At 38.2% G+C, this 27,250-nt stretch overlaps 1 protein-coding gene across 1 annotated transcript in view; it reads left to right on the forward strand.

The window, feature by feature from the left end:
* The first annotated feature begins 6,904 nt into the window (after positions 1-6,904).
* cyth1a (cytohesin 1a) overlaps positions 6,905-27,250 on the forward strand; it is a 60,736-nt gene continuing 40,390 nt past the window's right edge. Inside the window, exon 1 of the mRNA XM_081381303.1 lies at positions 6,905-7,193. Coding sequence (XP_081237429.1) covers positions 7,118-7,193 — 76 coding nt within the window. The 5' untranslated portion in view covers positions 6,905-7,117. The remainder of the gene's footprint in view (positions 7,194-27,250) is intronic.

Consider the following 27,250-nt stretch of genomic DNA (forward strand, 5'->3'; position numbering starts at 1 on the left):
GATGGGTGTTGAAATATTTTTAAAAAGTTTAAATTTCACTTATTTTATTCATCAAAAATATCAAGGAATTGGAAAGAGAAAGATACATTATGTCAAATGAGAGACACTAGGGGGCACACTTGGGAGCCCCTTTGATGTTTTCAGAAAATGCCATTGGAATTGGCGTGTGGAATTTGCATGCCTGGCCACGCCCTCAGACACATGGGTATATAAGGCGGCGCTCACATATCGCGCATAAAAACGCGTCGAAAACGCTAGGCGCGCCGCGTTCTCCTTTTTCCAAAGCGCTCGAGGTGGTTGCGCTTCGGAGGCGTCTGTCGTTGCTAAGCTTGGTTCTTGTCACGTGACCTGCGGTGCGCTTGCGGCATTCTGAAAAGTTGAGATGTTTTTATCTCGATGCGGCGCGGACGCGCTTGGAAAAAACGAGCGCGTCGCACCGCGACCGCGTCGCTTCCATTATGAGCGCGCATACCGCGCGGCTACATTTGAAATAACGAACTTGCGCGCGCAAAAGACGTGATATGTGAGCAGGCCCTAAGGCGGCCAGTGTGCATCACACACTTCAGGTTTGTTCTGAGTAGCCAAGACGGCATCACAACCCCTCCGCGACATTTGAGGAGATTGATTGGCAGGAGAGACATAACATCTCATTCCCCTACATCAGGGAATGGAAGTTACACCAGTAACCGAGATAACTTTCATAACATAACAGTAACTTTCTGTCACTCACTTCGACATTGTGTCGAATGAGAGACACTAGGGGTCCATATCCTAAATGTCACTAGTACTGAACTGTGCCACGGTGCAGATGCAGGAAAGCCTCATCGTGCCAACAGCAAGTGCAGCTATGCTAACTCGCCACCTTCCGACACCCAGGTTAATGACCTCAGGTCTCCCTAAGAAGGGGTCCTCCTCATCTCCAGGGAGAGGTCACTCAGGCCACACTCTTCTGAGTTTTTTTTATTATTATTTTTACGACATGAGTACACCTGGTTGTTAACGTTGAGAAGCGTTCTCCTTCTCATTGATAAAGAAACACTACGGAGACCACATCCTACCCCAAGGAGGAAGTTATTATGTGGAAAATACATCCTATGGACTCACCAGTATGGAGTACTACATAGGGAAGAGTCTCTGTGGTGGGCTCCACCTGATGAGCCTGAAGGCAATGCTGAAGCAGACTCATATGCATCAAACCCAAGGGTTCACAGGCGACGTGGCTGCGATACCTCAAGTGGAGTGAGCTCTCACTCCCAATGGGCACGGTACCAGTCTCTGTTTGGAGTCAGCCTTCCCCTTCTGCTGACCTCCAAAGCAGTCAGAGAGCTACTCAGAATTCCTGAAGCTCTGCATATGGTCCAGGTATATGCGTACAACAGACACAACAGGGACATCCCTCATCAGGAGGGATTGTTTGCAAGTTCACCACTTGGTCCCTGTAGGGAGTAGTGAGAACTTTGGACACATATCCAGGCCGAGGTCTCAGGACAACTTGACAGTATGCTGGCTAAATTACAGGCATGATTCACTAATGGAGAAGGCTTGTGCCCTCTCGCTTAATAGTCAACAATATTATTGATCTGACTGTACTGACGCTGTTGTATGAGAACTGAACTGAGCTGGATAATGACAATTTTTTTGCAGAACTGCTTAATAGATTAAATAAACTAATTTATTTATTGATCTTTACAGTAGAATTGAATCAGCACAGCCAAAATACATAATTTTCCTGTTATCACTGTAAAGCTGCTCTGAAACTAACTGTATTCTATAAAGTGCTATATAAATAAAGGTGACTTGACTTGGCTTGTAGGTCGGCCCACCCTCTTGACAGAGGTGAGTGCAATCAGGAGGACCGTCTTTAAAGAGAGGCCACGAAGCTCAACTGATTGTAAGGGCTTACAGGTATATTTCTGTAAAGCCTGTGAGACCAGAGAAAGATCCCAAGAGGGTATGCATGCAGCGCTCCACCCTGTCCTGGAGGCATCTCTTGTGACAACAACACGACTGGACACTTGTTCTTGGGGCACTTGGTGCTTGGGTCCGACAAAGGGCTGAATAAATGGTGACAAACCGGTGTGATGGCCACATAATGAGTGCCGCTGTGCCATGCCTATCTCGGGACTCAAGCCTGAAGCCAATGCTGAAGAGGTCTCATATACATCAACCCCAGCATTGTAACCGTGGTATTTCAGCAGTACGTTCTTAAACAGTCTCATGCAGTTCAGCACTGACTATGCACAGTCTTATGAAAGACATGCTTTCATGGTGATTGAGTTCAACTCCACACCGAGAAAAGCTATGCTCTGCACTGGGAAGAGTCTGCTCTTTTCCCAGTTGACCCGAGGTCTCAATCATGGACCAGGTCCCTGTGTGCACATAACAAATCTTGTGAGTGGGTTAGCATTAGCCAGTCTCCAAGGTAGTTGAGTATGCGAATGCCCTCTGCGACCTTTGTGAAGATGTGAGGAGAAAGGGACAAACCAAAAGGAGGGTCCTAGAAGCGGTCTGTGCTAAGGAAGGATTGAAACATGAAATTATGCATACTATTGCCGCGAATCTTGGTGTTGAACACATGAGAGGATGTGTCTCTGTATGAGCAACTTGAACGGGAGCCTGTACAGGTACTATCACGTCCTTCACTAGGAGGGACAGCGATCTCTGCCCAGAGGACTGATGTGTTCTCGGCTCGTAATGAGATAGAAAGCATTCTGTTGGACCTGGGCAGGCGCCTGAAAAACTGAATCGCACAGCCAAACTGGATCGTTCTGATGAGCCAGCATGAAGGACTGGAAAGCGCTTGTCCAGACTCTGTACTAGCGGCACCAATGGAATGATCCCCGGTGTACCCGAAGTGGGCAGTTTTTTCTGGCAGGGGAAGCCATGTTGGGAGGCTTTGCATCCCTTGTTACTCATGGCGAATTATTGGAAACCCCAGATCACCCTCATTGCTCGCCACCGAGGCCTCGTACCCGGAGGTAGAAGGACCAGGACGGGAAGCAGCTGAGGAGACTTTTGTAAAAGTACGAAAGTTGTGACTGCAATGTTCCCAATGTTCCCTCTTGCAGTGAGAGCAGGATACATCCACGAACACTGTTTCATCATGAGTGCGGCCCATACAGTGAAGACAGAGCTATTGCCCATCTGAGGGAGAAAGAAGGGCATCTAGAAGGACACGGCCTTTAAAAAGACGTATCCGCCGTGAAGCTCTTTTAGAGGAATTCACTCCTCTAAGGAAATTTGCCTCTTTCATAAAGCCACTGATGCACACAGGGGAACTCCCTTCACTTATCTGTGCCAACGCTGAGAAAGACCGCTGATGTGTGCTCTGGTTCCAGCAGCAGTTTCAAGGTGAATGGAAATAGCTTCTCATGAAGGCTCCGAAGAACAAAGCTGAAGTGTGTGATGCAGGGTGGCCGCCTTATATACCCGTATATCCAGAGGCGTGGCCAGGCATGTAAACTCCACATGTCAATTCCAATGGCCTTTTACGAAAATGTCAGAGGGTTTAAGGCTCCCAAGTAAGTGACACAAAGGGAACAATATTGTGTTCAGTATCTGGTATTGCTTCATTTGACAGAAATAACTTTTTTTTTTTTTTTTACTTTTTTAATAATTATCCCATTTTTTCAGCACTGTGGCTAATGAGAACACCTGAAATTATCTTCTTTTTTTTTGTGAGATAAAAGACTAGAAGGATAGTATTTGGGATAAAAATCATTGAAGGGGCCCATGAATGTCACCAGAAACAGTTTGACAAAGGAGGAAGATGAGAGATCAGGTCTGAATGTTTTGTATGATTGTTTTTATTAAAACAAATGGGACCTGGAAAGGGTCCAAGGAAAGGCTTCAGTATGAAATTGAACTGAGGAGATTACCAAAGAAAATTCCCTAACAATTGAATGACTCTCAGCAGTAGTTTTGACACTTCATGGCCTCTGAGGGGCAGCATTGTAGCATAATTTAAGTGTCTTCTGTTGCATTTCATCAGCATTTACAGAATACAGCATTTAAGGAATAGGAAAAATAAAGGAAAAATAAAGGAAACATAAAGGAAAAATAAGGGGGGGGGTTGAATAAATAGAAACATTAATGCATAGATGATGTTGTGATTTAGCAACGAATTTGAGATGACCTGGGATAGAAAAAATTGAATGGGGTAGTGTATATCCAAAGTTCCCGCACTCTTGACTAACTTGGAAACATCAATTGTGGTTTGCAGTCTAATCATGGAACGGAATAAAAGCTTTAACTTGTTTTTTTTTTTTTTTTTTTTTTTTCTAGTTATGCCCAGCTGTGATTGTGAAATGATTTTGCAAATGCAATTTTTTTTCATAACTGTATTGGTAACTTCATCATAGTTTGAACTGAATCATAAAGAAAACATCTGTTGATAACTACTTTTACGACATAGAAAATCCAACATTTGTGTAAGATTTTGTGAAAGACCAAAATGGGAGAAAGGAAAATAGCAATGGATCATCATATTTGTGTGACAGACATAGAGAGTGACAGATTAACCTGCACTGTCTGCCAATAATAAGGAAAAACAGCTAAATATATTAGTCACTTTGGAATTATAAGGTTCTATCTGACATTTTTTGTCTAAATTGAGTTATTCACATATTCTTATTCTGTTACAATTTATTTACATTATATGATGTTTTTTATGTTGTGTACATTTTGGGACTTTTCATTTAGAAAACAAAAATATTAAAAAGAACCTTTTAATTCCAAGAAGGTGTATAAATATATGAATATTAATAATAATATTAAAGGACTGTTGTCATGTAAATGCATTGCTCAGATGTGTGTACTTCACTGCTTTAGTCTTTCAGAAGGCAGCACTACTGCCCGTATGCCTTCAGAGCAGCAGAATGAACGTCAGCTCAGGGAGGTGAAGGTCGGATGTGAGCAGAGCTGCTGAGTTGACAGACAGTCTGTTGTGTTTGACGTGCAGCAGCAGCATTTCAGTTCCCTGACTTTGCAGCTCACGCAAGAGACTTTTGTCCCTCAGCGTCTTTCTTTTTCTCGCTGTCTCTTGACTGTGATTGACAGAAAGACAGTCTGAACGATAATTGGCCGAGGCATGTAACGTGTTAGTTATGCGACTGCTGGGTGATTCTCAGTAATGCAGGCACAGTTGATTGAAGAGAAAGACATTAAAGGACAACAGTGTCTCTATCAGTGATCCAGCTGTTACAGAGTTGCACACTGCATTTCAGTGCATATTCATATGCAGGCTATTGCTTTAATGAAAGGGGAAGAATAGTTGTGGTAGACAAGTTAAGACATTTTATTTCACAACTTGTCTGTTCAGAACTATTCTTCCCCTTTCATTTCATAAAGCAATCTTTGGTTACACTTTATTTTAAGGTGTCATTGATACAGTGTAATTATATATTTAATTACTGAGTAACAATAATTAACTACATGTACTTACTATAGGGTTAGGGTAGGATTAGGGTCGGTTTAGTTGCATGTAATTATACATAATTTACTGAAAAAAAATTATTCGTTGAATTTAATAAAAAAAATTATCGTAAGTGGTTGCATTCAATTGATTTTACCTACATTTAAACAAATGCATGTTGAAGTTGAACATGTTGAACTAAAATTGATTAAGTTCAACTTAATGCATTTGTTTAAATGTAGGTAAAATCAGCTGAATGCAACCACTTACGATAAAAAAATTGATTAAATTTGATGAATCATTTTTTTCAGTGTACATGTAACATATGTAACAAGGACTCTGCAAAATATAATGTTACCCAATCTTTATATAGCGTACTTATTATAACATAATATTAGATCACAATGCCAACCTCAGACATGATATTAGTGGAACTGACAACAAAATGTGCAGAATTTAATAAGTTTTTACAGAAAGGAATTGAACATATCTGTAAAATAAAGGTGCTATTTCTACATGATCTGACCTTTTATTACTCATGACATTCTTTGGGATAGGTTGATTTTATGTCATCAAAATGAAATAATTAAATGTAAATTATGTAATAAAAAAAAGATGAATTCTATTATATTAAAATTAAAGTCAACACAATGCATCTTATCTCATTTTACTTTCATAATATGATGTATTTCTAGGATATTCAGAATGAATAAGAATGTGACTTTGAAACGATTGGATGGGAAAAGTGGGCGGAGCCAGAAAGGTTCCTAACTTCATCGGGAACTTCATCATAGATTTAATTTCATTGTAAAGAAAGCATCTGTTGAGTCTTATACCAGCTTTTACAACATGGAAAATCAAATGTTTGTCAAAGATTTTTACACATATGTGAAATATTCCTTGCTTTAAGCCAATAAAATGGAAGAAAGAAAAATAACAATAGATCATCAGATCATGTGACAGAGATAAAGTGAGAGATTTATGCCAATAATAAGGAAAAACAGTGAAATACTATTGAATGTCAAAAAGTGGGCGGTGCCAAGAATGCTGAAGCAAATGGCTAATTTGCTGTTGGGTTATGTTTTTATAATGGCCCACATGACCCGAGAACGTCATTTCATAGGAGAAACAAGTTATTACATTTTGATAAAACATTATGAAGTACAATCTTGCCTTTGTTTATTCGGGATAATGTGCATTAATATGTTGTTCACTTAGAAAGACTGGAACATGGGTCGAATTCATGTTAATTTTTGTTTGATTAATTTCATGTCTTTTAGAATAACAGACAAAATTTTCAGTGGTGTTTAATCTGTTTGCTGTTGTGTATTATATGTGTGTAGACTTCAGAATATCTCATAGTAAGTGTGTGTGTGTGTGAGAAAGAAGCAGATTAGGAGAGTAGAAGTGGAGCAAGACATTATTAGCAGCGAGAGGGGAAGCGTTGCACTTCTTGTGGCAGGTTAAGAAAGAGGAAACAAACACACAAATGAAATTGTGAGGTACTGAGTGTGCATGTCACAGAGACGCTGGGATTATCAAGCAAGGAAAAACACACTCACAAGCATGAGGACGAGTCCCATGCAAACGCTGTGAGATACTGAAACATGACAGGCACGCTGGTTTTGGCATGCGTTGCTTGACCCGGGCACTGAAGGGAGAAAAGCAGCAAAGAAAGACCAGACAAACATTCAATCTGAAGTCATGGGGAGTGTTAGTGAATTGTGTGTGTCCAGTTTTCAAGCTCTCTTGTGTCCAACGATACCAAGGACCCCTCCAGGTAAGAGCCGTCTAATCTTTCATCGTTATCATAACCAATTGTTCCTCAGGTTAATGCAACCATCATCATTATTATACTGTTCAACATTGTGCTGTAAGCAACCAGACTTACCATTTAATGACTGACAGATGATAAAAAGGACATAATAACAGAATATAATACAGACTTGGTGGGATCTTGAGCCAATATGGAGTATGTCATGGTATGTTTTGCATGGTCAATCACCAGTCCACTAGTTTATATCTCTTTGAGAGGGTAACAGCTGCCTGTGGAGCGCAATAGTAGGGTACGCACTATAATCAACATGTGATGGAAAAGCAAACTGAAGGAATGAAGTAGTGGGAGTTTGTTTCCGTCTAATGAACCTGTAGATTGTTTGGTCAGCTTAAAGGATCTTTAGTCTCTCAGGCAGGAGCCGGGGGAAGAGATCAGTTAATGCCATTAAGGGCTATATAGGCAGACGTAATCCCTCAAACCCAATGGTCAAGAGATTTTGTGAGCATCTTTTCCAAAGTTGGTCTTAAAACCTCACAAGAACTCCTAAAAGTGGCCTTTGTTTAGGTCTCCTTACTTGGTATCCTTGTCTGGATCTCACAATTTACAGGAATAGTTAACCCAAAAACCGAACACAAAAGGAAATATTTAGAAGAATAATTGCTTTAATTCCAGTATGTTCCTCACACAAAGCTACTGACTGACTTTAGAAGACGTAGACGTCATATGGACTACTGCTATGGTGCCTTTGTGATGTGTATGGTGCTTTTGCTTTTCTTTTTAAAGGGGTCATAAACTGTGTAATGTCCGCAATATGATGCATGATAGAAAACAAGATGAGGTGGAAATGCAAACACGTCATATTTTACTCAACAGTAGCTGGCCAAGCATACAGACATAACCAAACAAACCCAGAGCATACATTTGAAAACAGACCTTAACAATAGAACAAAGATGTCTGCTATGCTGATATACAACAAACTGCATTTTTTTTTAAATCATTTTATGTTTCCTGAGTTGCACTTATAATGTTTAGTTTAGAAATGAAAGGCATTTTTCCAACCCTGATTTTAGCCATCTGATTTGAATGCACTGTTTGAAGGGGCGTGAGTCTTCAGTGTAAACGCCCACTGGTGTGATTGGCTTACATATTTGCATATTAAATAAGTATTACATGTTTTTATTATTACAGCTGTCGAGATTAACCAGCGATGAGCATTGTAGTTGATGACAGACATGTCTCGAGTGCATGAATGCAGTGATCTTGTAATTGAGTCGTGATGATGAGATCAGTGACATCGTCAACTTGATTTATGTACACTCACGAACGCTTTCATCATAAATAAGTGCAAACACAAAGTAAATAAGAGATTCATTGTGCAGTGTAGACAGCGTCATTGATTATAATTGGAGTTTTGGCGAGAGTCCAGAACTCAGTCACTGATAAACTCGTGCTGTTTGATTGACAGCTCCAGCGATTATAAAGGGAGCATTTTTGATAATTTTCTGTATATAATTTAATCTCAATTAAAATACGAGATTATTTTTATGCTACTAAGAGAAACAATGTGAAGTCAGTAAATCAAGCCTGTGGCTAAACAATCAATGTTTAGCCCCAGGCTTGATTTACTGACGTATAAACAGCAATAAATAATTTTGAGGTCAAAGAATGCTTACTGTACATGAATCATATCAGAAATCACTGATCACAGATTAGTCATTTGTACGGTTACTTACATGTTGTGGGATTACTGTCAGGTTCATATCTTCCATTAAAAGTCTACAGAGCCTGCGCCGAAATCATGACTGATTTACCAAAGAACCTGCAGTGAAATATAGGCTACCGAACCAAACTAATACTGCTCGACTGAAATATTCACATAGTTGAAATAAGCACTTTCTAGCATTAGGACCATTTGGAAGGTAATGTTATTTTTAGTCCAGTTTTCTTTTTTTTTTTATTTCTCTTCTCATCTCACTAACGCGCCAGTGGGCAGGGCCAAAGATGCAATGATGTAGAAGCAGGCGTTGATAAGACTTAAAGACCGTCGCACTATTAAGCCATAATGTGACAAAATTCGAAACGAGTCGTTTTTGGAGCTTATATTCAATAAGCTGATTTCTGCACGGAGGTATGGAAATACATACACTGACAGGCAGAGCATCCTATCATTTGGTTCGAATTCTGCATTACATTTGCACCGGTTCTGGTCTTCAGCGGTCTCAAGCTCATCAATACCAATGCTAATGCTAGTCAACAAGATAGACACACCACTAGTTTCAGAAATAATATTCTCCTGTAGAATCCACAAGTCAGTGTGCTTGTAACTTTTTTTTTAATAGCCCACTTTATAGGTTGTCTTGATTCTGGAAATATGTTTTTCTACTAATTTTCTTCAAATAGGCAATATTCAGAAAACAGCTGCAAGCCATGAATCAAAACAATCAATCAGCTCCAAGATCACAGCATTAAAAAGCATATAATGACAAAGATGTAAGTGTGTACTTGTGAAGACTTAAAGACTGATTTCACTGAACCAGACTGGATTTTTAAGTTGCTTTAATTCATTTTATTATCGGCAAACACCAGTATTGGCTTTTCTGCTATAACATTAGGCAGGTATCTAAATAAGATTTACTAACGTGACCTAGCACACCTTGCGGTTCCCACGTCTCAGATTGGTTCTATGGTTGGTCACTTCAGGATTGTGCTGCATTTCACTATAAATGTGGTGATTTTTCACATATGGACTAAGTGGAAAAAAGTGGTAAAGAAAACGGTGTTCTTCAAAATGTGCAAATGTACTGCATGCAAGATGTATTTGGTCGGGCAGACATTGCCCTATCACTTTCAGTTAGCACATTCACCCGACTGCCAGATTGAGGAAGTGTTCTAGGAATTTGTCCCCATGTAGAGTCAGCATGTTGAGAGAGCGTGCTTATGGGGACAGAACCTGAATATTCCGGTTTGTAGATTAAGTTGGTGTGTGATGCACAGTATGTACGGAGGACAATAGGGAATTTGCTCCTGTTGTGCTGGGCAATGGAGCTTTGTTCAGAAATGCCGTCATACAATGTTGTTAGAGTTCATTTGAGTTCATGTTGCTGAACTCAGCGCCTCCCTCAGCTTCATCACACTCCCAACTTAAACAATAAGCCTGCATGAGTTTGAACTAATGCATGAATGCCGTCGGAGAGTCTTGCATGACTCATCTAAAGGCTCACAATTTCATACACTCAGTCATAGCTAAATTGTCGATTTAACTGTTTGATATAAAGTGCTTCTTCTTTATCATGGCCAAACCGAACATACTAATCAAGTTTTATCTTCAATTTGTATGGCATGGCCATTCGCAGAGTCTTAATTTCACCTCTCGTCCAGTCCAATGGTATTCTGTGAATGTTTCCCCTAAAAACATGACAATCTTCAGCTAATTAGCACAATGGAAATGTGAAACAAATCCCAAGATAATGTTGCTTTAAATGCTCTTGATGATAATTAGGAGTCTGAACTAAATCCCTGTGTATGTCAGTTCAGAGCAGGTGCTTTGAAATTATAGCTGCTGTCCACTGTGTGACATGGAAATTGTTCCCTAGGTTTTGACTTTCGTTAGGCTACAGCTGGAGGCGGCGACGGGGAACAGATCAAGACAAGGGTTCATTACTCTGACCGCTGGAAAATCACAAGAGGCCGACATTTAAGACACAAGATTCAATACTTCATTGCTGTACAGTATTTGCTTCACATTTTGTCTGCTCTCACTAAATTTTGGCATTACCAGTTAACATATGAGAGACTCAGCATGTTTGTGAACTCTGATGAACTCACTCTGATGACCTCTGACTCAAGGTTGAGTTACAATCCATTTTGCAGAAGAGTTTAATTAATAAATGTAAACAATGGGCACAAACGGGGTCAGTAAAATAGGCAGTAGTCAAATAACAATTTTTGGCAAACAGTCCAATGGGCTATCAGGGCAGAAATGATAATCCAGAAATGTAAATCCAATAAACAGGCAGAAGATCATAACATGAGGCAAGACAGTGATAGGGAAACACTCAGTGAGGCAGGTGAACGGGCAATACTTTGCATTGATACCCTTTTGAAAATAAGTACACTTAAGCATACTTTTAAAAAGAGCATTTAGTACAGAAATAATATACTTTAAAATAATATATTTAAGTCCATAGTAAATGTAATGTTTTCAGACACTTTATTGCATGTTATTTATATAAGAAAATTATAAACTCAATTAAACGAAATATTAAACTAATATTTAACTATATTAAATTAGTGTCGGATCTAAGTACATCTTTATATGTATTTTCATATAATTACTTTTATTTTCTTTGAAATATGGTGAACTGCTGAATGTTCTGACAAGCATTTATGCTAAACTAAAATATAGTTTTATGTAATTTCTTTTGAAATGTGCATGTCATGTATTTAAATATATTTGTAATTACACATTTGTAAAGGTGAAGTTGCATTTAGTGCATTTAAAATATATTATCTATCGAATGATACACTACAGTTAAAAACTATAATCAAGGACTTTTCATGTGCTTTAGTGAGTTAGTCAACACATCAAAATAAGTGTACTTTTTTAAATGACAAAGTATTATTAAATCACAATTATTTGAAATGTACTTTAAGGTAAAACTTTGGTTACACTTTATTTTAAGGTGTCTTTGTTACACTGTAATTATACATTTAAGTACGGAGTAATATTAAGTAACTACATGTACTTACTAGAGTTAGGATTTGGTCTGGTTTAGGGTTAGTTATGCATCATATATAGATATTACTATAGTAACAACATGTATCGTGTAACTAGGACACTAAAATAAGTGTTATTAAAACCTTTTGGTTTGACATCATTACAAGGTTCACTTTATAGAAGTGTACTTAAGTGTGAAACATAGTTATGAAAGTGACTCTCTTTAAGTACACTTAAGTGGCATTTTATTTGATTCAAATTATATTATCTGCAAATACGGATAGTTCCGGTCCTTGAGTCATGTTCAAAGCTGTTGTTAGTTACTCAATACATTTTATTGCGCCACTGCAATAAATATTAAAATAAATATTTTTTATGGACTAACCATTTTATAAAAGCAATAAGCCCCATGAAGCCATGGTTTACAGACAATTTAGAAAAACTCCTCTCCGCGTCATGCCTAACATCGGTAGCCTGGAAATCCAGACTTAAATCTGAAAGATTAATGGTCTGGCATCGACTAATGAAAATCGCCCAGCTCGAGGGGCGGCACCAAGTATGAATTTGAAAATTTCACTGCACGCAACTGGATAACACTACGACCAATCACAACAAGCCCCATACGCTTAGCTACCAGCGGAGCTAACTGGTAGATTAGACTCTTGCCGTATCCGGTCGGCAAAACTGCAAAAACGCCCTTCTTGCAAAGGAACGATTAGAGCGCCGTCTTTTGTTCCTCTTTTAGATAAAAACCAAGTCTAACTCGTTCATTGTAGATGCCAAAGCCGTTTCAAACAACTGGTGTTCATCCATAGCCATCTCGCAATGTTTAGTAAAGACTTTGACGTCGCAGTGCTGTCGTCTTCTGTTTAGCTCGCCTCTGGCCCGCCTATATCAGATAACCCGATGTGATTGGTGCAGCTCGGATACAAGGGCATATTTAATGAGCATCATTACTCGACACCAGAGTAACTCGCTGAGCAAATTCAACTTGTGCTCTCGCGAGAACTCTGGATTTCCAGGGTATAACATCGGCCCTTAGCTGTAATAAATTCACTGTAAACCACGGCTTCACAGTGCATATTGCTTTAGTACACTACAAGTGCACATTCAATACAAGCACACTTCTTTTTCACTTGATAAATTGCAAATAGGCACTCTTCTAGTAATTTGGCTTGAAGTCATGAGCCTGTTCCCTTTAGATTCCTCATGTTACGGAGTCCAGTGATACACAGCGCTTGAAGATCAGCCATGTTGGCTCTCTGCCCCACTGAACACCTTTGGGATGAACTGGAGCAGTGAGCCAGACCCCATCAATAACAATTAACATCAGAGCCTCTTCTGTCTCACTGAGTGTTAGATTTCAGACGTTTGTGGGAGAGATTGCATTAACCTCTCCCTTTGCTGCAATAATAGCTTCCACTCTTCTGGGAAGGTTTTTCACAAGATGCTACATCCGTTTGCATGTGTGCAAACAAAGACCAACAATCAAAAAAAAAAAAATGCAAGAATGTGTCCTGAATTATTTCTCTGATCAGGTCAGACATGCAGGAAACTCTTTTGACATAGACTTGTGTGTGGGGCTCTTTGTCCTAATAGTGGGATATTGTGTCTCTCTGCTCTGAGGCGTTTGCCAGGAAATGCCCACTGCTTTAATCTTTCCTGCAAGGTCAGAAACGGAGCAGAAGCAGCTGGAGAGCCAAATCCAGGACTTAGTGGATTACTCAGGCTCTTATGGCCACAGAGTAACCTCCATTCCAATTGATTCCCTATGGGCCTTGAACATGAGATATGAAATTGACTTTATGCTAACTGTTATTGTCTTTGTTACTTGTACTATTGTAATTTGGTTAGTTGGTTTTGTCTTGAGTCTGCATATTTAAAGTTTATTTCCTTGGACACGAAAATAACAATGCAGGTCTCTTTCGAGGCCCTGTAATTAAGGCCCTGTTTACAGACCTGGTAAAGATGCGCTTTGGTCGATTGGATCAGAAGTAGATGAAGGAGACACATTCCCGTTTACACCTGGTGTTTTATTCCGTCTCTTTTGTCCACTTTCAACCACTTCTGTCCTGATTTCTTCGAGGAGAGGGTCTATGGGCGGGTAAAATTTATTTATTTATTTATTTTTTTTCAGATCTTTCGATCTAATGGACAAAATGAGTGTGTGTTAGAAATCAGGAATGGTGAGAGAACATTGTGCTTGATACGTTTTTCGTCTTCAAACCAAACTTGGGTCTCCAGCCGACAAAGTTTAAGAGCTCTGTCTAGTGCTCTTCCCATAATGTTCATGCATTAGGTCAGTAGACGGAGAGTAGACAGTATTTTGCGGTGGTTTGAACACATGAGCGTTTACACTACGAAAGAAATCCGGTCGAATGTGTTTTAAACTACCTCTGGAAGTGGTGGAAAGTGGACAAGCACAAAAAAAGCTTTTAGTCCCCGTTTACACCTGTATTTAGCGTCGTCCACTTGTGATCCGATCCACCAAAACTCTTCTTAATACCAGCTGGAAACTGGGCATATGATCAAACTTAGTTTATCTTGGCTGTGGATCTAATGGGATCTGAAACACACACAAACAAAAATAAACTACCAACACACATTCCTCCGTATAGTGTACGTAACATTGGCCCAGATAATTTATGTCCTACACAAATGCACAATATAAAATGAACCACCACAAAGCAAAGCAATGGTAACACAGAGGATATTTCTGTCATTATTTCCTTTTCAAACCTGTAATTTTTCTATGATACTCACACACACAAGTATTATTATTATTTTTAATCAAAAGGACATTTTTAGTTCATAATGAGCACTAAATGAGTTCTGTGTAAGCTTCTGAATAGACACATCTGTTATCCTGTGCTGTGTGTTTCTCAGTCGGAGCCAGCAGGGGTCACTCACTGCATTTCTCTTCGAGTAGACTTTCAACTGTGATCATAGTGCCTTTGCAAGCTTTAACGTTAAATGGTGTTCAATGAAGTACTGAAAAGCAGCATGAAATCAAATTTAGCACCAATTACTTTTTCTTCTTCCAATTTTAAGATTGTTGGATATTTTGACATCATAAAATTCATAACATCTTTTTTTTCCAGACAGTTGAAAAAAAAATATCCCAAATACACACTTAAATGTTTATCTTAATATACTTTCTCTGAATCTGTAGAGTTCAATTACAATGCATCGTGAAGATTGTTCTCAAAATTTGTTTTTGTTTTTTAAATCTCCAGCACTGACTCAGTCCTCTCCTCCTCAGCAGCTTTACATGCACCAAACTTTACAATTTTATATCTATCAGTACTCTGAAGGTTTTTACCAAGGGGTTTGTTCATATATCATCCACACTGATATAACATTTTATCCTAAAAACAGTCCTGTTGGCAGTATTTTCTGATTTATAAGAACCTTTAAATGCAATATGTCAACAGCATAAATCCATTTAGAACCTGGCTTTAACCAATGTTCAGATTTCTGTTCTAGAAATGCAAACTAGTGTGTATTTTAAAATATTTTTTCCAAAAACTTGTAATACACAACAAACGTATTAGTGTACTGTGATGAATCAAAGTATAGGTGATATTTTGTTAGATCAGCTGTGGTGGACGCTCAATATGTGTTCCTAGTTTCAGTGTGCAAAATTCATCAGTTCATGTTATTCCAAAAAATAAAATAAAAAAATGTTTTCTTAAACGTTCTTGATTCACCTAATAAATGACTTACCTCTTCTGCTTTTTGTTACTTTTCAACCACTCCACTCCAATCACATGGCTCCATTCTGGTATTTTATTTAATGTTTTTTTCTTTAAAACGTTACTGAGCAGTCAGATAACATTATTAGTATCTGCTCCTGGAAAACCTTCCCGCAGACTTCAGTTCCAGCACACCTGCCTGTGATCTTCAAGTAACCCTGAACACCTTGATTAGTTGGTTCAGGTGTGTTTGATTGAGGTTGGAGCTCAACTCTGCAGGACATAGAGTTAGGGGCCATTTACTCAACACCATTTTCAACTAAAATCTTAAAACTTTTAATGCGTTTTGGCCGTTAATTTACACGACAACTGTGTTTTGGGGGCCTCAAAATGCACATTTTTGAAAGCAATCCCATTATTGTCTAGGTCTAAAGTACAAAAACATGAATTCGTGAAAACAGGGATGTCATGTGCATTTAATGTGTGATTACTTGACAACCAAAACAACAATGACTACAAGACTGTGCTTTTGCTGCTCAAGATACTGAGTTTATTAACGCTTTATCTGTAGATTTACTGCAACCAGCGGAGACGCACAATATACATACGCCAAATTCTAACATCACCAACTACTGGCTGGGCATAATACAGCATTTTTAGTGTTTTTTGCCGATCCATGTGAACGGGATCATTTTGACAACGTTGTCGTCTGTACATGAAACTTTTCAAAGACACAAATGAAAAACTTTTCTGATTTTGTTGTCAGGTAAACGTGCCCTAACTCTCTTATAATATGATACTATAATACTATAAAATTGAATATCTTAAGAGAAGTGAATGGTGTGAACAACATTATAGTAGTACAGCCCAAAACAGATCTATTTGTGTTGGCACAAACTTTAAACCCTTTCGTAAGCCATTCCTGACACATCAGGTTCAACCTCGTCTGTTTATCTGTGTGGTTTGTAATGTTGATCTGAGTGGCAGATGCGGTAGGTAGATGCTGGATTTGGCCTGTGTGAGGGCGTTCATGACTGAGCTGGTCCTCGTTCCCACAGCCACATTCCAGTGTTCCCGGCACTGCCTTGAGAAACAATACAAGGAAAAACAACATTCCACAAATAGCCGCTATGATAACACGGCAACAATCACATTCACAAGGCAGTTTGAGAGCATGCATTTGGTCGAGTACTAGAGGAATCCTGCAGCCTTCATAAGATGCAGACCTATTTTGTTCTTTTTATTTGTGTTTGCTAATGCAGGATTTGAACAAACCTTAAACCACAAGTATTAAACTGATGCATAACACATCCTGTGCACAGTTTGAATGATATATTCCCGATTGTGACGTAGATCAGAGTGAGGCGGCTTCTGGAACAAGAACATATGTGGGGCAGGGCTTGATTTTGTCCATGGGGATGTGATTGGTTGGTTGGATGGTTGTGGTTTGCTATTGGTGGATGTGAGTGACAGGTTGCCCCTACATGAGCTGTAAGATTACGAGGCACATGAATTAAAAAAAAAAAAAAAAAAAAAAAAATAATAATAATATATATATATATATATATATATATATATATATATATATATATATATATATATATATATATATATATATATATATATATTACAATATGTATTTTGATTTCAAATGCACTATTTTCACTTTGTGAGAGATAAAACCAATGAAAACATCTCACTGACTTTGATGGAGGAACCCGAGACAAGAATATCATAGAGACCCGAGGAGCTTTTTGTCACCTAGCAAAAAGTCTCCTAGCACTGAAGTCATGCTATTCATAACACCAACACCTGCCATTTTTAAAAAGCTGCGTACACACACATTTTACATATGAACTAACAGACAGAAAGAAAATGTTAACAGCACATAAACAAACAGAAAGCTAATGTTAACGGCAGAAACTTTTGTTAAAATTTTGTACTTTTGGAGTTACTTTTTCGTATGTTACTTTGTTTTTCCATGACTTCATCAGTCTCCATGTTGAGAGAAACCGTGAGTAAGTGCAGAGGCGTTGTGTGTGAACATGATGGTTACTGTACATCTGATGAGCATGCATTTACTCATCTCACTTGTACAAAAACATATTTACTATTCTTCAAAACGAATAAAAACAGTGAAATGCTAATATTATGCAAACCTGCAATACCTAAAAATGTAATAAGCATTGGTAATAGGTTGATCTAAATTGGTATTATCTCTAATTGTGTAGTTAAATTTAACAGCTGACAGCTAATCAAGAAACATCATTTACAATAAATTGGTATAGGACAGTATGTAAAAAGTATATTAGAATGCAGAAATGGTGAACAAGGGAGGAAATATCTGATTTGTTATTAAATAGGACTGGACTGGAAAGATGAATATAAGTATGAAGTGACAAGCTAATGGGCAGCAGGTGGCAGTAATGCAACTTTTTAATGCAACACCAAGGAAGAAGAAGAAGACGGCAGCTATTCAGCCTAATTCATTTGTGAGACAGTCTAAGGATGGCCAAAACCAGTGAAATATCAACTGATTTGAGAGGAAAGCTAGTAAAATTCTACAAGGAGGGCATTTCAATCAGGAATATAGCAAAAAGATTAGACATGCCTAGAGGGACAGTCTTTTCCATTGTGAAGAAATTTAGAGAGACTGGTGATGTGAAGAATTTGCCTGGTCGTGGGAGAAAGAAAAAGACAACACCCAGAACAGACAGACTTATAAGACAGTTAGCAATGAAAAACAGAAAATGTTCTGCTAAACAAATTGCCGCTGAAGTCAAAAAGGCCACTGACACAGAGCTGTGTGCTCAAACCATTCGCAACAGGCTGAAGAATGACAACGGGCTGCATTCCCCAGGAGAAACCCTTGATCAGCAGGAGAAATTAAATAAAACGCCTCCAGTTTGCTAAAGAGCATATCAACAAGTCTGCAGAGTTTTGGAAATCGATCCTTTGGAGTGGTGAGAGCAAATTTAACATGTTTGGCAGTGATGGCAAAACTAAAGTGCGGAGAACCTCCTGCTGTAAAGCAAGGTTATGGTGTGGGGGTGTATGGCAGCTAGTGGACTAGGTAAACTACATTATATTGATGGAACTATGAACTCGGAAATGTATGTGGAAATCCTCCAGAGTCAGATGCTGCCATCAGCCAGGAAGCTCATGGGCCGTCGGGGATTAAAGTACTAAACTGGCCACCGCAAAGTCCAGATCTGAGAGCATCTCTGGGAGTTGATGGACGTCTCCGCCTGGATGAAGTGCCAAAAAAAAAAAACAGGAACTGAAGAACCTGGGGGAATATTGAAGTTCAGGTTTGCATGAACCTGGTTGACCGCATGCCCTGGAGACTACAGGCTGTCACTGAGGCTAAGGGTGGCTCAACAAAGTATTGATAGTTGTGTTAATATTGTCATACTAACAGTTGTCCGAATCATTTTTGATTGATTGTAATCCATTACATACCTTTCTATCAAAGTTTTCTGACATTAGCAGGATGAATTTGTTCTGACACAGTTATTACCATTTTCTAAACTATAGTGAATAAACTGTGATAATGTGAGAAATGTTGATGGTGTCTGAATAAAGTTTGGTTTGACGTGCATTTGACAAAAATTTAATAACTTTTTTTTATTCAAAAAGAAACAAGCCAGATGAGAAAAAGCAACGCAAAAATAATGTAATGCATTGCTTTCCATTAAAAGTAACTAAGTAACGGGTTACTTTTAACGCAAAAAGTTACTTTTTAGGGGTTAACGTAATACTGTACTGTAATGGCTAACTTTAAAAAGTAACTTTCCTCAACACTGTATAACAGAATTTACCTGTCTGTGACGTTGTGTTCTTTACTCAGCCTCAGTGTAATGCTGCACTGCAAGATGTCGTAGGAGATTTAGTCTCTTGGCTCTCCTTTTTGCTCTTTCAAACGAATAACTTCTACGTCTACATTCCATCTCTGTTATCACAAATCCCACGACACAACAAAAATACAGCTCCGATTACGCCGCCCTCCATCCTCCAGTTGTTGACGCGCTTAAAGGGATAGTTCACCCAGAAATTAAAATTAGCCCATGATTTACTCACCCTTAAGTCATCCTAGGTGTATATGACTGACATTCTTCTTTCAGACGAATACAATCAGAGTTATATTAAAAAATGTCCTGGCTCTTCCAAGCTTTATGATGACAGTGAATGGCTGTTTCTGTTTTGAAGACCATAAAAGTGCATCTATCCGTGATAAAAGTGCATCTATCCATGATAAAAGTGCACCTATCCATGATAAAAGTGCATCTATCCGTGATAAAAGTGCATCTATCCATGATAAAAGTGCACCTATCCATGATAAAAGTGCATCTATCCATTATAAAAGTGCATCTATCCATCATAAAAGTGCATCTATCCATGATAAAAGTGCATCTATCCATTATAAAAGAGCATCTATCCATCAAACAAGTGCATCTATCCATCATAAAAGTGCATCAATCCATTAAAAGTGCATCTATCCATCATAAAAGTGCATCTATCCATGATAAAAGTGCATCTATCCATGATAAAAGTGCATCTATCCATTAAAAGTGCATCTATCCATCATAAAAGTGCATCTATCCATGATAAAAGTGCATCTATCCATGATAAAAGTGCATCTATCCATGATAAAAGTGCATCTATCCATGATAAAAGTGCACCTATCCATGATAAAAGTGCTCCACACGCTCCGGGAGGTTAATAAAGGCTTTCTGAAGAGAAGCGATGCTTTCGTATATAAAAAATATAACATGTTACAAAGCAAAATTCTAAGTTCTGGCCAAAAGCAGTCTACTTACGCCTATTAGCATTCACTACCATTAGGTTGACTTGCGCGTGAGTAAATTTTGGGCTAATTTTCTAATAATCATGGGCTAATTTTCATTTTTGGGTGAACTATCCCTTTAAATGTCGTCACTGTCGGCCAGCTTATGCCACTTCAGAGCTCCTATACTGACAGTGCGAATGCAACCAGGAAATTACCCTAAGGGAAAATGTAGCTCTTGGGGGACCGTCCTGGTGGCTATAGTTTAATATAACTGAGTTTCTATAACTACCCTTTAAATGTGGATTTATGGGATGGGCCACTTAGTATTACACAGAACACCCTACAAACCACCTAGTATTGTGGCAGCAAGATTTGCAAAATCAAGCACCACTTACACATTCTTGTAAAATATAGGTAGCATAATCTGGAATTGTACACATTAAGTAATATTTACTGTACAGAACATGCCTTTTACACAAAGGGCAATAGGCACTTTAAAACAAATCATGTCACATTGACATTTACAAAATATTTACATAAACATCAGATTTCCAGCCCACACATCCAGGCATATAATTTGCATGTCGAATGGATTGCATAATTTTTTTTACTGCATTATAGTCTGAAAGTTCCTGATTGTAAGATTGACCTGCTGTCTAAAAACAAGGGTTTCTTGTCTCAATATAATTGACGTATGTAGGTCAGCTGGCGCAGTCGCGAGGCATTCTTCATATGCGGCTCAACAGAGGACACATTGTTAGACTAGGACACAGTGGTGAAATCTGTTAAACTAGGCAGGAATGTGCTTTAGCCATTGTGAAAAAGAAGTATGCTTAAATGTGTGCTTGTACTGTACTTCTCATTCAAAAAAAGATGTGAACACGTCACCATTTTCAGCAATACAGAAACCGCTTTGGCCGTTCATTTACACAACAACAGCGTTTTGGCGGCCTGAAACCCCAAACTTTTGAAAACAGGGTGAAAATAGTTTTTGAAAATGATGCGATTCAGTAAACTACAAAATTGTGAATGCACATACGTATTATGTGTTCAGTCTATAGGCACATAGTGTTTCTTTACGAAGTGACATCGCCACCTACTGGCCTGGCATGAATAATACAGCATTTTTAATAATTTTGCCGCGAATGGGGATAATTTTTTTTACGACACTTCTGTCCGTAAAAAAACATAAAGGAAATATGCTGTATAGTACATTGTTGTTGTGTAAACGTACCCTTAAGCACATGTAAAGTACTTGATTATAATTGACTGATTTTGATTATAATTAACTGCACTGTGTTATTCAATATTACGTTTGAAGTTAATATATTTAAGATGTTCTAAAATGCAACTTCATCATGACAAGTTTAAATTATTTCAGTTTATCACGAATGCTTGTCAAAATGGCAGTTTAACTATATTTCAAAGACAACAGAAGTAATTATGAAATTACATATAAAGATGTGCTTGAGTCCCACTTAAGTGGGTCAAAGAAGCAGTTAAAAGTTCAGCTAATTGCATTTAATATGAATTTAAACCTTAATACCTTTTTTATTTGATTGCAATTATCATTCAAATAAGTGTCTGAAAACACTACATTCAGTTCGCACTTAAGTATATTTGTCACGGCTGGTCAGGCAAAATCAAGAAGGCGATCTAATCGCAGCACTTTTATTTTTAAACAAAACAAAAGATAATCCACAATGAAGAAGATCACAGGAAAACCATGTGGCAACTTAAACAACATAAGACAAAGAAGTGAACAAACTGGGGTGTATTCCAGCTGCCTGATCTCATGAAATGATTCTCTATAGCACGCATTTTATATATTGTGCAATTTATGCGCAGAAATTAGTTTTTACTTGCATATGATACACAGTGTAAACCCCTTGGGTAGGATTAGTGGTGTGGGGTATGCGTATTACCTATTAATATTGTGCAAATTGCACAATATATAAAATGCGTGCTATAGCATTTCATGAGATCGGGGTTGATTCCCGAAAGCAAGGCTATCTTACCGTCAAACATACCCTGAACTCTAGGCTGATTAACCCAAAGATTGCTTACTCGAGGTATGCTGGTTCCAATAACGCGTCCGGAGTAAGTTCATCCAACTCAGAGTATGTTCATGGTCAACACACCAGACATTCTCAACAGAGGTACGAATCCACGAGTCACCATGGAAACTAAGAAAAAGGCACCATACTACTTCCTCTTTAATGGCGGTTTACATACTTGGTGAATATCGCTACCTATTTGATGGTTGTGCAATAATTTTTCCATCTTTTCCTTTAATAATCCTTAAAGCTACAATATGTATTTTTTTCCGCTGCTAGGAGTCGCTAACCTCTAACAATAACAAAGGAGTAGGTTGATGACGCATAAGCGGAATTATGGAACTTGTCGTCATGCCAATGGATCTAATAATGTTTATGGATGAGTGAATACATTGATGTTTTTAACATGACTGTGGTGTAAAGCAGGGCACGATTGCTAATGAGAGACATTCTCATTCATTCTACAACTAACTTACCCGCAAGTGCTGAATTACTACTCACACAGGTCAGTTTAATAGACTAATGAAACTTGTGAGGTAACGCAGCACTGTGTCACTTGGTCTACATGATCACACTAAACTGCATTTGATTGTGTTGAAAGTTATAATGTTATTCTATGTGTTAGTTTGTCTTTATGAGACTAGCAGTGAGCGAGATCAACATTATAATAATATATAACTATTGATTAGTTTTATGTACATTTGCTCACCTGTCTAATAAAGTACATTCAAGCGCGGCGTGTCTGTCAAGTCCAAGTTAGACGTGGGCGTGAAGCTCTCGGCATCTCGAAAACGCCACGCTGATATTGATCCTCGTTTTATTTCTCCTTTTGTCCCAAAGTCTGTTTGCCACGGTCCATAATGTTTGAACGAAACAACAACAGTGCGAGCTTGCCGCTAGACGTAACGCAGTTGTCCACGTCTGTCGCCATGGTTACCATGGCAGTACGAGCGGAAACCAGGGATAGTGAACATGGACGAGCCATTATTTAAATTTAGAATTTCTCTGAAATTAAAAATCTTTGGGAATTGTTGGGATATTGTGAGTATACAACTGCAGGAAATATATCACACTGTGCAAGTGGTTTTTGGATATGTTATTACAAAAATCTTACATATTGTGCCTTTAATCACTGTGAATAACTATAGGCTATGTTGTTTGTTTGATGTTAATTATATAATAAAAAGAAAGACTGATTGAACTAAATTACAGTCTGTGCTTGCAAAGATAACATGGCTGTAAAAGTTTAGTCATTTTAGTTCCATATTGCTTGAAAGGTAAGATATGTCTTTCTTATTGTTATGAAAATACATTAAAAAAAAACATCTGATATATATGGCTACTTACATAAGCTGAAAGTTACCTCAGTTTTTGGAACTGAAAGTTGAGGTTATCTGCTTACATAACCTTACTGATCTGGAAACAGTGCAACTACTTAACTAGCAGGATAACAACTCAAACAATGAACAATGACAGAGGCAAACCAACTCGAAGTCATACAGAAACACAGACCAAACTAAATGAGCCTGACAATATTCTTTTAAAGTGTTTTTTCTATACTCTTTTTAAAAGTATGCTTCCAAAGGCCATTTCTTTTTCACAACTAAGCGAGTACTTACCAAAACAAAGGCTTTTCCTTTTTTCCAGTTTCTGTTCCTGAAAGCACTTAGGGATAAAGTTCCCCTTCATCACTCCGCTTGGTCTTTGTTTATTTTGAAACGCAATACTTCTCTCATCTCATCATGCATGAGTGTCTGTCGACAAAGAAGACTTTAGATTTGATCTCAAATGGCTCATATACCGACATGATTATTTAGTATGTAGGCTACTCATCAAAATTGGCTAGAATTATCTCGCTAAACTGCAATAAACATGAAATAAAAATTCACAAGTTTCCAATTATATGTTATATAATATGTGGTAACCAACACTTAAAGGAGAACTCGGCAACTCTAGCGAACTCTAGTCACTTCTTCGCTGATTTTCCCTTTAGTTGTCGCATGTTTTCCCCACGAGCTCCCCCTACAGCTGTGGGGGGGCGTATATTTCACAACACGGTCGTAAAAAACTCACTTGCGGCGGCCTCCTCCTCCTCCTCTCTACCGCTGCTCATGTGCGTTTGTTTTGATCGGAGCAAGCCAACTGTATCGTGTGGAGCTACGTCTACCGAGGTGGGTAATCTGGTAATACATCATACATGCATGTGTGTTTATGTCGAATTGCCGTAAAGCAATTCGTGTTTCGCGCTCGTTCTCGTTTCTCACGTATGGAGCTAGAAGAGTCTCAATAAAGATAAATGCACAAACTGCATTCACATATGCACACACAGGATACACAAATGCACACACATGATTCATAAATACACACACAGGATACACAAATGCGCACAAAATTCACAAATGCACACACAGAATTTAAAAAGCACAGAACGAGCACGTGAGCGAGCGAGGTGGGTGGAGTTCTGCCAGTTGGTTGAGACCATTTTTTACAGTCTATGGTTGAGGCGGTGGGCCGGACCTCGAAATTCCGAATTTAATACTTACCTCTCAGCTGTGTACGTTTTTTTTTTTTTTTTTGCTGAGGCCATGTAATAAAATCGTAAAAGTACTGCAGACATTGTTTCCAACTTTGTTGTTTGCACATTTGACGCAAAATGTCCTTACAAACTCTTACTTTTTTAAACCGGCAAGTAAGCAGGAGTACTAATCATAACGATAGAAAACCTCCCGTTTCCTTGACAACCAATAAATAATGAACACAGTTTCTACAGCGGAGGCAAAGTAATCTTTGTCAGTGACCAAGAAGCTGCGTTCTTTAAATTTTAATTTTGCTTTAATCTAAAAAAATGTAATTTTAGTAATGTAGTTCAGTAATACTGAAGTAAAAATGAGGTGTTTTATCCGTTTAGCCTCAAATGTAAAAAGCCCTGTAACTCCTTTCCCAGACAAGTTGGGCAAAGTCTGTTCAATGTAGCCTACACACAAATTATTTTTATTAATGCAATGGACTGTTGCCTATGGCTTGCTCAGTTGGGGATATTTAATTTAATTAATCAATCAACAATACTATTGATCAGCATTACCAAACGTGGACGTTTTCCACTAGAAACAAACATTGATGTATTATTTTAATTTAATACTGTGAAGCTGCTTTGATACAATCTCTATTGTGAAAAGCGCTATATAAATAAACTTGACTTGACTGTAACGGCACAATGCACATCCGTATGTCATATTTTCCTAATGTCTGGTACTGTTAAACATGTTTTCACGTGAATGAATAATGATATGCAAGTGATGCATATGACATACCCAAAAAAAAAAAAAAGGTTGTTGCTCAGAAGTCATTCTGAATAGACACATAACCAACATATATTTAGAAATCCAACCCTTGAGAGTTTACATTTCAAGTCTCAAAATTAATATTGATATATATACACGCTTAAACACAAACAAAAACAACAAATATTAAGAATATATTTATTAAATGTATAAAAAATTTATGTGAATTTAGGATTGCAACTTATAACCACAACTAAAACATGGGGATTTTTTAAAGACAATCATCCCGCACATCCTATTCTATAATAAAATCAGCTAATCGAATATTTGAAAATCGTGCCTTATCCCTAATTAATATAGTATTATTGTGTAAGTGCATGACATGACAAGTAGCAAAGGCAGTGTAAGTGGGGTCAAATGTTCATAGCAAATTTAAAAATAAAACAATGTAGCAGCATCATAGTGTAAACTACCAGTGTATTTGTGCAAGAGTCAATCAGCTGCCCTTAGGTTATTGGAGGGTGGGGGTGGAAGGAAGAGGCTCTCTATGATTCCCCTATAGAAAGTTAAGAGGATGGATTTTTGGGAGATGAGCCTTCCTCAACTGTGGGAGGAAGTGCAGAGGTTTTTGGACTTTCTTGGCCAGGTTCTGTTGGTGGTGTCGATAGATCGAGATGGGTCATCTGTGATGTGGATACTAAGCAACTCTGTGATCTTGACCTGCTCCATCATGGTGCTGTTGATGTGATGATTGTCAACGATCACCTCTGTAGTCATTTGGGTGTGGAGAGATATGATGTTGTCCTGTCCGTGTCTGTGTTAGATAAACAACTGAATTATATTCAGATAAATAAACACAGAAAGCGCACATTACTAGATAATATTCAATCACATTTTTCATCTTGACATTTGTATTAAGACTACTGCAGTTCTGACCACAAATAATTTTGTTAAATAGCTCAAAAACAGCCATCTTTAACTAAAATATTTTTCCACCATATTCCATCTTATACCTGTTCTGTTGTGTAGGTGAAGCCCAACCACTGACAGATGTACCATGCACAGAATTGTGTCATTGTATAAACTGTGACAATCAACCATAATTGGCTTAAATAACTCCATGACTACCACTATAAAGTTGATTTAAAATCATTCTTTATTTTGGTTTGCACTCTTTTTAGCTGATAATTAGTCTAGCTTACTTGTAGCCTAGGTAGCTTGCTGTAACCAACCTCGACATACCCTCCCGTTTACCCCGTGATTCTCCCTTAGTCAGACTTATTTCCTGCTGTCTTCCCGTTTAAAATTTTTCCCGTAATAATCCCGTATTTGAAAACTCTTTGCTTAGTTTATGTACCGAATTATTATTTTGGATTAGCCTAAGCAGCATACCGTTAGACCTAGCTTTAGCCTACTGCTCCACTTACCAACATTCTTTCGTGGCTAACGTTACTGTTCTCATCAACAACAACCAGTGATGCGCGGGTTGATCCGAAATGAGCGGGTGCCTGCGGTTACGA

This window comes from Scardinius erythrophthalmus (genome assembly GCF_964197995.2).
Source record: "Scardinius erythrophthalmus genome assembly, chromosome: 1".
NCBI classification, from domain to species: Eukaryota; Metazoa; Chordata; class Actinopteri; order Cypriniformes; family Leuciscidae; genus Scardinius; species Scardinius erythrophthalmus.